The 13,943-nt window shown below is 38.6% G+C and overlaps 2 protein-coding genes across 21 annotated transcripts in view; one reads left to right on the top strand and one right to left on the bottom strand.

Moving 5' to 3' along the window:
* The window catches only part of TM6SF1 (transmembrane 6 superfamily member 1), a 31,879-nt gene extending 20,873 nt beyond the window's left edge, over nucleotides 1-11,006 (top strand). For 16 of the 17 annotated variants that reach the window (XR_002726773.2, XM_023194314.2, XM_023194315.2 and 13 more), the window contains one exon: nucleotides 8,165-11,006. Coding sequence is in view for 15 of the 17 variants with exons in the window: in XM_023194314.2 (XP_023050082.1) it covers nucleotides 8,165-8,356 (192 nt within the window). In the remaining 2 variants the exon portion in view is untranslated. Of the gene's footprint in view, nucleotides 1-5,282; nucleotides 5,484-8,164 lie in introns of all 17 variants that reach the window. The other variant, XR_002726772.2, reaches the window with a different exon arrangement.
* Nucleotides 1-13,943, bottom strand: part of HDGFL3 (HDGF like 3) — a 102,468-nt gene that overhangs the window by 12,973 nt on the left and 75,552 nt on the right. Inside the window, exons 6-7 of one of the 4 annotated variants that reach the window (XR_002726774.2) lie at nucleotides 10,820-10,950; nucleotides 7,819-8,225 (exon numbers count right to left, since the gene is read on the bottom strand). The exons of 2 other annotated variants lie outside the window; for them this stretch is intronic. Coding sequence is in view for 1 of the 2 variants with exons in the window: in XM_023194325.2 (XP_023050093.1) it covers nucleotides 10,945-10,950 (6 nt within the window). In the remaining variant the exon portion in view is untranslated. Of the gene's footprint in view, nucleotides 1-7,818; nucleotides 8,226-10,819; nucleotides 10,951-13,943 lie in introns of those variants that run through there. One more of the 4 variants, XM_023194325.2, reaches the window with a different exon arrangement.

The raw sequence follows: 13,943 nt of genomic DNA, 5'->3' as shown, positions 1-13,943 counted from the left end.
CAATGCATTAAATCCTTTCAGTTTGAGGTAATTCTTAATTACAAAATTAGCATAGTAATATCAAAAAAGTTGATGTAGCATCCAGAAGTAATGGTTCCTGTCCTTTCCTCAAGGGGCTTAAGAAGGAAGAGAACTAACATTTATTGCTCTTTGCTGGTTGTTTTTCCTTTGCAGACCTCTAAATACGCGATTCCTCAGTCCTTGGGCTTTATTTCTGTATTTTAGGTCTTTATCTTTGTATCTTTCAATACCAACTATAAGCTAATGACTTCCAATTTTCTACCTTCAGCCCAAACTGTTCCCAGACTCCTGTATTCCAAACTCAAGTCTTTTTACTTGCATGCCTCACTAGCACCTCAGATTTAATATATAAAATAGGACCTGATCCTTCCCACAACTTCCTTCCATTTTTTTCATTATCTGTGTAAATAGCCCAATTGCATAAAGCAACTCAAGCCAGAAACTTGGAGTAATTATTTACACTCCTCATCCTTTACATCTAGACCACCACTAAGTCCGTTTTTTTTTTGTTTTGTTTTTTTTTTTTAAAAGGAGACAGGGTCTTGCTCCATCTCCCAGGCTGGAGTGTGATGGCATAGTCATAGCTCACCGCAATCTCAGACTCCTAGGCTCAAGCAATCCTCCTGCCTCAGTCTCCAGAGTAGCTGGGACTACAGACATACACCACTGCACACAGCTAATTTTAAAATTTTTTTAAGAGATGGGATCTTATTTTGTTGCCCAGGTTATTCTCAAATGCCTGCTTCAAGTAATCCTCCTGCCTCAGCCTCCCAAAGTAGTGGGATTACAGGTGTGAGCCACCACACCCAACCAGGTCCAGTTAGTTTTACTCCAGTGATTCTCCAACCCATTTTTTTTTTTCCAGCTCCGCTGCCCCTACACTAGTCTGAGCTCTCATCACCTTACTTCGTGCCAGGCAAACCACGTTAAAAGTTTTACTTGCCTATTTGTCTAAGGATAGGCTATGTGCTCTGCTGCTGTAACAAATACTCAGTGTAGCTTAACACAGTAAAACTTCATTTCCTGTTTATGCAAAGATCATGTGGGATATTTTCAGGGTCCAGGACTGGCACCAGGTCAACTGCAGGGGAGGTTGGTTACTGTGGTCTTCCTGCCTGCCTCATAACAAACAGCACAATGGATACATAATATTATCTTTTGTAATAGCTTTGAAAAAAAAATCCCAATTTAAAGATGAGGAAGCTGAGGCTCAGGACACCTGAAATTATTTGCCTTAGATTACAGAGTTATTAAATGGCAGAATAGGGTTATGAAATCCTGACTCCAAAGCTCATATTCTTTATTGTGTTATCTCGCCCACCCCATGCAAACAATGAACTATGGCACAGAGTCCTACAGCACAAAAGACTGTACATAGTATGAAGTGTTGGAGAACCTTGTGGGTGGAAGGCAGTGACATTCTGAGTTGGACTCTGAGGGCCAAATGGGGCTTTATTAGGCTGACCCTCTCCAGGGAATAACCCAGGGAAACACTGAGGTGTGGGCATATGCAGCAGGTCTGATGGCAGAGTAAGTCTTGGCTTTTTTTTGGCCTGGTTCCCCTGCCTTATTCTCCTGTATCCTTCAGGACAGATGGCCGCATACCCACTTTACTCTTGCCAGCCCTTTCTTTAGAGGATTAGACTGTTCAGTTTGATGGCTGTTCTGTTTGACACCTATCACCTTGTGTTTTGCCTGTACAATCAGGCCTCCTCTACCTGCCATGTGCTTTGGTCAGCCTGGTCCCAGTCCCTGAGGCAGAAACACTAAGTGTCATCAGCCAGCAGGCTGGTTAAAGAGACCAGATGTTGGACCTGGTCAAGTCTCAGGAGACAAATGGAAACAGCAGGAAAACCTAGACAAAAGCCTAGTCACATGGCCAGGGTCAACAGTCAGCAAGCTTAGGAAGGTCATAGCTTGGAGGAAAATGGGTGTGGTGAGCTTATAGCAGTAAGACAAACCCTAATTTGTTGGTGAAGCTAAGCTTGCAGATGGGCATTTATTACTCCAGCCAAGTGGTTCTGAGAAGGGCAGTGTGGACTACAGAGCAACTGGCAGCTGCAGGGGCATTATCCCATTCATGTCAGACATCAGGCATCCTGGGGCTTATCCATCACTGCCCAGTTTGTTAAGGCAGCCTGAAGCCCCTCTTGATGGTGAATGCCCAGATCCAGAGCCTAAGGCTAAGGACCAGATCCTGTAAATGTCAGGATGTTTCTCCCAGCCCAGCAGGTGAAGACAGATTGAGTAAAGAATTATGGGTCTAATTCCCATAGCTCTTGGCTGGGCTTTAATATCTACCTACTTATAGTGTGTAGACTAAGGAAAAGTTAGAAACTATGCTGCAACAAAACAATGTATACGACCAGAATAATGAATTAGTTATGTGATTTGCTTTTTACTTAGCAAAAGTACTTGCTTATGAAATGGAGTCTCATCTTATGGGAGTACCTTACACATTCATCACAGAAAGCACTCTCCAGCCAGGCATGGTGGCTCATGCCTGTAATCCCAGCACTTTGGGAGCCCAAGGTGGGTGGATTGCTTGAAGTCAGGAGTTTGAAACCAGCCTGGGTAACATGGTAAAACCCCGTCTCTACAAAAAAATACAAAAATTAGGCTGGCATGATGGCATGTGCTTGTAGTCCCAGCTAATAGGAAGGCTGAGGTGGCAGGATCGCTGAATCCTGGCAGCAGAGGTTGCAGTGAACCGAGATTGCATCACTGCACTCTCCAGCCTGGGCGGCGACAGAGAGACCCTGTCTCTCCACCACTACCCCCCCCCCCCCAAAAAAAAAAAAAAAAAAAAAGGAAAAAAGCATTTTTCTGTAACTTTAATCAGCATCTTTGCTTGCTAAAATTGCCATTCTTATTTAGAAGCCTTATGCATTCATGATCTCACTAGCTTTACTAAAACTTACTTTATTCAAACATCTAGTAAACTCTCAAGAATCTATGCAACTTAGTAAGGAAAAAAACACACATTGAATTCATTCTTGATCAGTATAGGCCAATGCAAGAAATACTGAGTAGGAGCCGGGCGTGGTGGCTCACACCTATAATCCCAGCACTTTGGGAGGACGAGGCAGGTGGATCACCTGAGATCAGGAGTTTGAGACCAGGCTGGCCAACATGACGAAACCCCATCTCTACTAAAAATACAAAAAATTAGCTGGGCGTGGTGGTGGGCATCTATAATCCCAGCTACTTGGGAGGCTGAGGCAGGAGAATCGCTTGACCCTGCAAGGTGGAGGTTGCAGTGAGCCGAGATCACACCACTGCACTCCAGCCTGGGTGACAGAGCGAGACTGTCTCAAAAAAAAAAAAAAAGGAAGAGTGAGTAGTTACTGGGGCCTTGATTTCAGACCATGTAGGAGTCTGCCAAATCTGCTGCCTTAAGAAATCAGAAGAGCAAGGAAAGAGTAAAAGAAGATTGAATAAAATGAAACCAGGACACATTTTAGACCAAAGAGTTCCACTGGGGACTTACTCATAACCCAGGTATCTTTTCATATAAAATGCTAACTATAGGATTAAAGCTGCAAGTGTAATCTGAAAGGCATTAGAGGCTGCTTAGATCCACTTATTAGCATTTCCTCAGTTGAAGCATTTTCTCTGCTAAAATATCAATGAAAATGAAAAAAAAGAGCCAGTAGAGTTCATATAGTTAGAAGCATAAGCTCTGGAGGTGGACTGGTTCAGACTCTAACCTGTGGCTGATAAGCACAATGACCTTGGCTACTTTACCTCTCTGATCCTCAGTTTCCTCTTCTGTAAAGTGAGGATAATAACAGTAGCTTTCTCATGGAATTGCTGTGAGGGCTGGATGAGGTAATATATGTAAAGGGCTTAAAGCAGTGCCCAGCACATAACAGCTACGTAAACTCTTTGTTGCTATTATTACTAGTAGAAGATTCCCAGTAAGAGTTTGGAGAAATGCCTTATGTTGTAACCTGTTACAAATTAGACAAACTAATTAAATTATGTGTATTGTATATAATTATCAAGAAAACAAAGAAACTGGGGGAAAGCTTCGGGACAGACTCACCATGGGCTTGGTAAGGAGCCTGCCATCCCACAGCCAGCAAAGCAGGTTCAGTTACTTCAGTCAGGTGCGGCCCTCACTCTCTAACTCCCTGGCTATGTAGGTGCTATGCCATGTCTTTTTCTCACACAGAGATATGGAAGCTTATGTGTGAATAATTTGGTTGTGAAGAGTTAACTCTACTGAAGTAAATTTATTATTTTTTAAAATTGAGACAGGGTCTTGCTATGTTGCCCAGGTTGGTCTCAAACTTCTGGACTCAAGTGACCCTCCTGCCTTGGCCTCCCAAAGTGCTGGGATTACAGGTATGAGCCACCATGCTCAGCCTGGAAGTAAATTTCATACGGTTTTTCCCTCATGGAGACGTTAAGAACAATCTTAGGTTTAGGAAGAACACGGATAAGTTGGGATACTAATGCAAATCTTGTTTTCTTCATTTGCTTCTGGTGTGATTCATTGCTAAACATCTTTATTTACTATTAAATTAATACTGGATTTAATATCTTTATGTGCTTATCCTTTCATGGAGACAACAGTAAAAAGGTCAAAAGGTCAAGAGGATCTAAAAACAAAGGGCCCAGGTTTTCTACAGAGTCAAGCACCAGATCATGAATAGGTATTTCAGTTTTGTATTTGTGTCTATAGAATAGCCCCAAGTGCTTGGCACTGTCTAAGCATATCACAAACATCAATTCACTGAACCCTCAAAACAACCTATGAGGTGGGTTCCACACCTCACCCAAGGCCACACGGCTGGTTTGTGGTGGAGTTGTGATTTGACTCTGGATGTCTAGGTCCAAAGTCAGTGTTGTGAACCAATAAACTATGTTGCTCAGAAAACTCTAAGAAAAGATAATACAGTTCTGGATTAGCTATTTATACTGTATTAGCAAAAGACCCTGGCTATCATCCCAATGGTCATCTAAGTTTTCTGCCTATAACATTCACATGGACATATAACACTCTTTCAGTTCTTCTGGAAAAAGCATTAACTTTTTTAGTTATCCTTCACAGATTGTCGCTATACATGTAAGAAAACAGCTCTTAAAATTTAACCTTTGTTCACGTTATTATCTCATTTGCCACTCCATCCTTTAAAAAAAAATCAGATATATCTCTTAATTATTTCTGTAAGGTGAAAATGATTTAGAACGAAGTAGAAGAAATATTATTAGGGACTCAATCTCACATTGCTAAATTCTGGATAAATTTCTAGGATCAACAACTCCTATCTGTAATCCTGGGCCTCCTGTTAATTCAGCAGCACTGAGTCCACTGAGCCACCTGACCCCAGAACAGGCTCAGGCTGAGCTCTTCAGGTCTTGCCATGAGAGGTCTCGTGCTGCTGGGAACAACACCCAGGAGACAACCTGCAGCCCCTTATTAGCTATGTGCTTGGGAAGAGAAACCTCCTCAGGTGAGACTGAGGTTTTTCTGAACTTCCTCCTGAACACTTAACATCCTATGCCTTAGGAGAAAGCTATGGTCAGGTGCTCACTCAGCTAGAAGTGTGGCTACCATAAGTACATCCATTAGAACTATGAGCAGTACTGGGAGCTGCACACAACTGGCCTTAGAGTTCTCTCACATACAAATGCCTCTTTTGATTATGAATGTTAAAATTTTTGTGCCTTAATAATTCTGAATAGAGGCCTACTAAAATACATACAAAAATAGAGAAAAGCTTTGTAGACCCTTTTTGTATTTTGACAGTCACAAGTCCATTGTTGTCGAACGTTTATTGAGCTCTAACAATGTGATAGGTGCCACACAAAACATTAGACACAGTACCTGCCCAGTGGGCTTACAATCTAATCTAAGGACATGAATCTTTTTTTTTTTTTTTTTTTTAAGACAGAGTCTTGCTCTGTCACCCAGGCTGGAGTGCAATGGCACAATCTTGGCTCAATGCAACCTCCACTCCCAGGTTCAAGCAATTTTCCTGCCTCAGCCTTCCAAGTAGCTGAGATTACAGGCGCCCACCACCACGCCCGGCTAATTCTTTTTATTTTTAGTAGAGATGGGGTTTCACTATGTTGGCCAGGCTGGTCCTGAACTCCTGACCTCAGGTGATCCACCCGCCTCGGCCTCCAAGAGTGCTGGGATTATAGGCATGAGCCACTGTGCCCGGCCATGATTCATTTAATGTTGCCACGAGTTTGCTGTTCATGAAAATGAGGTATTAACTGCACTGGTTAGTGCAGGAAAAGAGCCTAAGGAATCACTGACTTTTTATGCAGGCTTCCCTATGCAAGTAGGCACAACTACTCATCTTTATTCTCTCAAAGTATGGTTGGCATTTCCCCAAATTTGGTGATTTTGTGATGTGTATAAGTATCTATAAAGATAGAACCACCAAACCCATATTTCTGAAAACCAGGGATCGAATTTGGCTTCTAGTCCAGAAGAAAATGCTTGGTTATATATTCAGAAAAACACTACTATTCAAAACAGGCCCTAAGGAAAAATAGTACGGGAGCCATGCTCCTGCTGAGAGTTCCTAGAATGTCCAGAAAGCACCTCCTCAGGGCAGCCCTGAAAGTGACCTTTACTCAAGGTTTTTTGTCCTTGGAGCCCGGAGATGCAAACACATTTGCTGGATTCTGCCTGGGCATCTACCCAGGGGAGGTGTATCTGAGGGCCGAGTCCTCTCAGTGCCTCATGGATCACAATGTAGACAATCCACGTGTTGGTCCTTGGCAATACATCATGCTAATTTCTATTTCCAGAGTAGCAAACATGTACCACAGGTCTCCAGAATATACCAGGAATTTGCAAAAATGCAGCCCATTAAAATATTTGCCACTGATAAAAAATTCATAAAGACATTTTTTAAGTAAAAAACTTGTACTTTTCTTGCCATGGTGAAGTCAAGTGATGAGTAAACACCTTTATCTGTGAATCACTCAGCAGAATACATTGGTTTCATATGGAAAGAAATGTAAAATAACTTATATGTATTTAAAGCAAATTATTTAATTCTTCATTCTTGTTACTTCTATGCCTTCTCTACAGTGCAGTCTTTTGTCTCTTTGATCCTGATGAATTGATAATTTACTACTTAATACATTTAGATTCCCAATCCTTTATTCATGTGTATCTTGAATTTCAGCAAGATATGAAAATGCAGACTCCAGGGGTACATTTTGTAATGATACAAGCCTTCTGAGGAAATTTTCTGACAGGAGCTTTTAATCCTGCTGTGGTCTGTTTTACCCTTTCCAATATGGTTTTCCTCTGTGCTTGCGAAAAATGTCAAAAAAGACTAATTGGCACATTCTGAATGTGTTTTCTGAACAAGTATATAAGTAGAGAGGGAGGCCATTTTGCAAATGCAGATAATGCTGACAAGTCATACTTCTAAATAAATTATAATTTGATTTAAAAAGGTTGCCTGCATGTACATTTGCCATTTTACAAAGAGCAACTGTACTCCTACCTCCACCCAAATTGGTAACAACCTTATCTTACAAACAACCCTTAATATTTTAAAAGCTGTAGAAAAAACAAATACATGAATAAATGAATAAACAAAAAACACATAGGGAAAGGGTAGAAGCTCTTGCTCCAAGGAGTAGATGAAAGACTGATAAATGAAGCTGAGGTCCCCCCAGTGCTTCCCTTTCAATAGTTTGTTATGCTAAAAATATTTTAGTTTTTAAAAACTCTGCACTTTCTTCATTTTTATTGGAACTCAATTTGTGAACCACAACTGAATCTCTATGTAGGATCTCCAGAATGCAAATCAGAAAAAAATTTGAGATTTTATTCAGATTTTTCTACTAGATTGAGCCACTAATGTTTGGTAAGGGGCACTTGATGGTTAAAAACATAACTGGCATGATAAAACTACACGAAATAATATCTACTTTATTTGAACAGTCATATCAAGAATGGCCCTAAATTTAATCAAAGACTGAATTCAATGAAAGACTCTCACATTAAAGACTCTGGATTGTTTGAAGGTATTTTGCCTGCAGGTGAGACTGGTTTTGAGGGCACAGAAACGTAGCCTGAATGAACTATTCAGAACTCATCGTGCATCCAACTGAACATGTTTCATGCTTACCCCATTTTTTTTTTTTTTTTATGCAACAGGCTCAGTTTTCTCACATTGGTGCTTCTCTTCATGCTAGAACTGCTTATGTCTACAGAGTCCCTGAAGAAGCAAAAATCCTTTTTTTAGCATTAAACATAGCATATGGAGTTCTTCCTCAGCTCTTGGCCTATCGCTGTATCTACAAACCAGAGTTCTTCATAAAAACAAAGGCAGAAGAAAAAGTGGAATAAAAATATTACTTCATGTTCCTTTCTAAATTACTAACTTTTGTTATACTGGTACTGATATTATGTCCCATTTCATTCTCTTCTCATACATGAATACTTAAGAATATGTACATTCTTGCTCTGCACTGTATGTGTGAGCTATATAGTATTGTGTCAATTTCTGAAGGAAACTGGAAATTCTTAAGAAAGTCTGTTTAAAGAAATATATTCAAAATCATTTGTGAATAAACTTGATCATCCATCTCAATATTCTGTTTGACATATGAAATAATTATGTGTAAAAAATTACAATTTAATGTCAACAGTAGTGAGCATGAAACTATACAAAAGAGAATATAGAGAATATGGCCTGTGCATATTAAAAAATTCAAAACAGTGAATGCAGACTGGAGAAATAACTTTTGCAAATAAGATGAATATGCTTCATTATTAACCTCAATATAAAAGGCAAATCATCAGAATATTTGTAAATGTTGTTTGAAAAATGTTTTCCCAAGGAAAGTTCATTATTTGCTGCTGTTTTAAGAAAATTACTTTTACTGATTTTTTTTGTGTGAATTTAAATAGCTAAATAGGGATCAATAACTCTCTCTACCCTTAATGAACACTTGTTTTAGTGGTGGCTGAAAATATTTCTATTGTATTTCTGTGTATATTTTTAATAAAATTATTTTTGGCCTCTTATGAAGACAAATCTTACTAAATTTGAAACATTTCATATATACACATAAAATTGCTTTTAAACAAAATTTGTGAGTTGTATATTCCAATTCAAAACGTCATCTACATTCCCCTTATGTTTCAGTGTGAGCAATGAAGAGGCCTTTTGATGAATTAATTAAATTTCATTAATTTAAAAATACATTCAAATATTCAAAATTAAAAAGTATCTTTTAAAGAAAAAGTATTAGATTGACATCCCTACTATCTTTTTATGAACTTTCCATGTTTGGGATTGTATGCTGAATATATTAGAGAAAATCAGTATTTACTAAATGAAAGAAACACACCAAAAATACAAACAGCCACCTCCTCACTGTGCCCTGGAATGATAAATGGACTGGTGCTTTCATACCCTTAGCTGCCATCATCATCATCATCATTATCATTAATGGCCCTAGGCTTTTAGGTCTGCTCACATTTTCTCATGTTTTTATTAGCTCTCACAAAGAAAACCAAAAGAAAATGGGATACAAATCAATGCATGGATAATATCAGGTTACAAAATCTAGGGTCCACAGGGCTGGTAAATATGCATGTGTAAGCAAATCATGTAGTCATCTCCCCTTCATCCCCTACAGTGTTTTCAAATAATCTAAAACCCAGCGAGTGTTTAAAAAAAAAAAAAAAGAAAAAACCCTCACCTGCACTTGATTCTATTGTCAGCTTGCTGTGAACAATTTTTGCTTTAATATATGAATTACATTAATACCTCACATTACATATATGAAGCCAAATTACACTAACTTGGTTTGCTTACAACCTCAAATCTTACTCCCAGTACACATTCCAATAAATTTATTCTGTAAAAACAATACATTTTTTTGTTTTTGATTTTTTTACAGTAAACTTTTCAACTACAAACCTTGAATACGCAAAAGATGTTCCAAGGACAAGCATTAACAGGATTGATAAAACCCAAACTGACTAAATGTGTTCTCACAATATAAGCTGGCATAAAAATAAATAAAATTCTCTATTTTCACAATAGCAACAATAATGTACACATAATAATGGTTTATGGATGAATATTAACTATTCTAATTGTAGTTCCAAAAGAAAACAGTTTATTTTAAAAGTCTACATTTAAAAGTCAATGTTTTGTCTGGTTTCCCATAGGGCTGTTGCTGATTCCAGCTTTAAAATGTGAAGTATCCACCTTGAGTGCTTAGCTCAAAATTGTATTGGCACTGGGAAAAAATAAATCATTGCCTTTATTTTGGAGTAACACAAAAAGACTCACTAACTTCACATATAGAAACTTAGTTTGTGTACATAACAATATGAATTTTGAGAAGTATAAGCTGTCAACTAGCTATTTCTAATATGGAATAGATATTTTACAATATGGTTAAACTTTACACATGGCCTCAAAACTGAAGGACGATTTTAATTTCGTCTTCAATATACCAACATTATGTATGTAGGAATTAATTCCTGGGTCTGTCAAAGAGAGGAAATTCCATTCTTAAGCATTATGTTGAGTGGTCATCTAAAAAATGTTAATTTATATTTAACTGAGTGTTTGGTGATGGTGGGGTCAAGGCAGGAAAATGATGATCATAACTGCCTTGATAAAAGGATCCTAGACATGTATAAGTCTGCGCAAAAATCTTGATAATCCTTAGTGGTTAAGGGCAACCTCATGCAACCAAATAACATGAAATTAAATCAATAACTTTTTAAAAAGGCTGAAATGTCTTTTCCCCCCAAAACACAACAGAGGAATATGAATAATGTACATACAAACTGGGGTTCTGTCAATGACAACAAGGACTATGTGTTGGTTCATATCAAATCCAAGAATATTAGACAACCAAACATATAACCTTCTTGTGGTTTTTCTTAATATGCAGCATTCATTATGGTAGTTAGGTCTGTAAAAAAAAAAAAAAAGAAAGAAAACAAGCCTTTAGATGATTTAGGATACTAACAATGAGAGCTATCCACACCTAGACAGTATATAATTGGGTTTTCTGAAATTTTAATATGCACTGCAGCATTAACAATACTTACTGAGCAAAAGCAGCTTCTGTGGCTTTGCTTTAGACCTGTCAGTGCAAAAAGTTAAAGGAAATACTAGGGTATTTTTAGTGCCCCATAGAAAAAAATTATAAACCTCGTCTACTGTCTGTCAGGACAGAGTGCAGCAGTGCACATTCTACAATTCTAGGACTATATTTATTGCTGGAATACATCATCAATGGAGAAACTGATAGAATCTATCTTTGTGAGGACTTTCTTCAGAAAGAAAGATAAGCTGTGTAAAATTTAAAAAGCCCTTAGAGTGTTAGAGTGTGCACGAATTACTCTTTAGAATATTTATAATTTAATTACTTGTGACACATGGCTCAAACATAAGAGTTAATCAAGATGTACAAAGTCTCTGACTTCTTGCTTTAAAAAAAAAAATAAAGGATAAGAGGAAGCCTAGATTTCTTTTAAAATTTAGATGGCATCTTTTAAAATTTAGATGACAAACAGAAAATAAAACACTCAGTTCATAAAAGAATTATGTTTCGATTTGGGTCCCACTTTAAATTGTGTCTGGTTCTATTTCCCCAAAAGGATGCTATTTTTTTCCCCTCATCATTAACCCAAATATATTAAACCCCTTAGTAATACCCTCATGGGATGAATGAAAGAGGGAACTCAGCCCTCAAATATTTTTTCTAAAAACAGCCTGCTTCCATTCTTAATTTTACTAAATGAATGAACATGTTTGTAAGCACATGTGCATGCTCATGGGTATGTTCTCATTCAGACAGCCAACATGTATACTAAATGGTATATATTATAATAAATGATTCCAGGACCTTCAAAGGAGAGAGAGTTGCCAAACCTTCCATCCCCCTAAGATGGCAGAAATACACTTTCTAGCCTTCTGTCCCTATCAAAATGAGGAAGTAAATCTTAAAAAAAAAATGTTTAAAATTTGTGAACTTAAACAATGGAGTGCCTGGTGACTCCTAATTATTTCTTAACAAAAACACCAGTTATAGTATTATACTCACAGAAACTTTGGAGGATCTTCCTCCCTTGTGAAGGAGGAAGACACCCATTAGAACAATGAAAAATTGTTAGTCAACCAAAGAAGTCTCTTTTTTTTTTTTTTTGAGACAGAGTCTTGCTCGGTCACCTAGGCTGGAGTACAATGGCACGATGTCGGCTCACTGCAAGTGAGCCCTCCCCGTTTCAAGTGATTCTCCTGCCTCAGCCTCCCGAGTAGCTGGGATTACAGGTGTGTGCCACCACGCCCGGCTAATTTTGTATTTTTAGTAGAGATGGGGTTTCACCATGTTGGTCAGGCTGGTCTCGAACTCCTGACCTCGTGATCCGCCTTGGTCGACCTCTCAAAGTGCTGGGATTACAGGCATGAGCTGCCATGCCTGGCCGAAACCTTCTTTAACAATGTTATCTTATTATTACTGTGAAAGGCAATAAATTCTATGTTTATCTTGGTAGAACATTCACAGTAAAAACTACTCAATCCACATCAAAGAATATTTTTGGAACAGGTGGTCCCATGGCAGTCTCAGAGTAGTATTAATACCCAAACAAAGTGAAGGGAGCACCAAGAATGTGACTACAGTTTTAAGGACATGTTTTTTTTTGGTCTTTAAACAAGGTGCTGTCAAATGGGTGCTTTGTAAAAGCAAATTACAAAATCTGAGATTAAAAAATTCTCATACCATAATCACTTTGCATCCATGTATTGAAAACTACATCTTGCTAATTCATCACGGTGTACATTCTGGACATGGTACTCTGACTGTCTCCTAGATCTGAACTCTGCTCTGAGTAAGTAGCCACAAGTGGTTCCTTATGCACTGGTTGCCATGCATCCCTACATTAGATAATGGCTGGAGAATCCAATCAGATTCTCTCTGGAGGTATCTAAATGTGAGGCACACCGAGAGGCTGTAGGGTGGCAGCAAAGCTGATGGATACCCAGAACACTATAAGCAGAAGCTATGAAGCAATAGAAGCCATAAGGATCTTTTCAAGGAGTAACATTTTGATATGAAGGAATGATGATATTCAATATGGCTATGCAGACTCAGCAATTTGGCATGTTATAACAAGTAACTTATTACTTCCAGAAAAACAACTATTTTTTGCCAATGATAAAATTTGAGTGTTTAGTGAAAACTAGAATTTCAAATCCTCCATGACTGAAAGTTTTCCAATATTTAAAGACTTTTTTTTTTTAGAGACAGGGTCTTGCTCTGGTGCCCATGCTGGAGTGTAGCAGTGTGATCACAGCTCACTGCAGCCTTGAACTCCTGGCCTCAAGCTATCCTCCTGCCTCAGTTTACCAAAGTGCTGGGGTTACAGGTGTGAGCTACCAAACTTGGCCCCAATACTTAAAGACTTTTCTGATGAGATAGGTAGTGATATTAAAAATGTGATTAAAAATATTTCATACTGAAATGGGTTAATATTTGGAAGACCCAAGTAATTCAGAGAATCTATATTTTCTAAATGGGGGAAAGCTATTCAAAGTGCTAGACAGGCATGTGAAGAAAAGCTCAGTATCGCTGATCATTAGAGAAATGCAAGTCAAAACTGCAGTGACACACCATCTCACATAACTCAATGGCTATTACTAAAAAGTTGGCTGGGCGGGGTGGCTCAACCCTGTAATCCCAGCACTTTGGGAGGCCGAGACGGGTGGATCACGAGGTCAGGAGATCGAGACCATCCTGGCTAACATGGTGAAACCCCGTCTCTACTAAAAAATACAAAAAACTAGCCGGGCGAGGTGGCGGGCGCCTGTAGTCCCAGTTATTCGGGAGGCTGAGGCAGGAGAATGGCGTAAACCCAGGAGGTGGAGCTTGCAATGAGCTGAGATCTAGCCACTGCACTC

Source organism: Piliocolobus tephrosceles, chromosome 6 (genome assembly GCF_002776525.5).
Source record: "Piliocolobus tephrosceles isolate RC106 chromosome 6, ASM277652v3, whole genome shotgun sequence".
Lineage (NCBI taxonomy): Eukaryota > Metazoa > Chordata > Mammalia > Primates > Cercopithecidae > Piliocolobus > Piliocolobus tephrosceles.
This window is presented reverse-complemented; position numbering and strand designations above follow the sequence as displayed.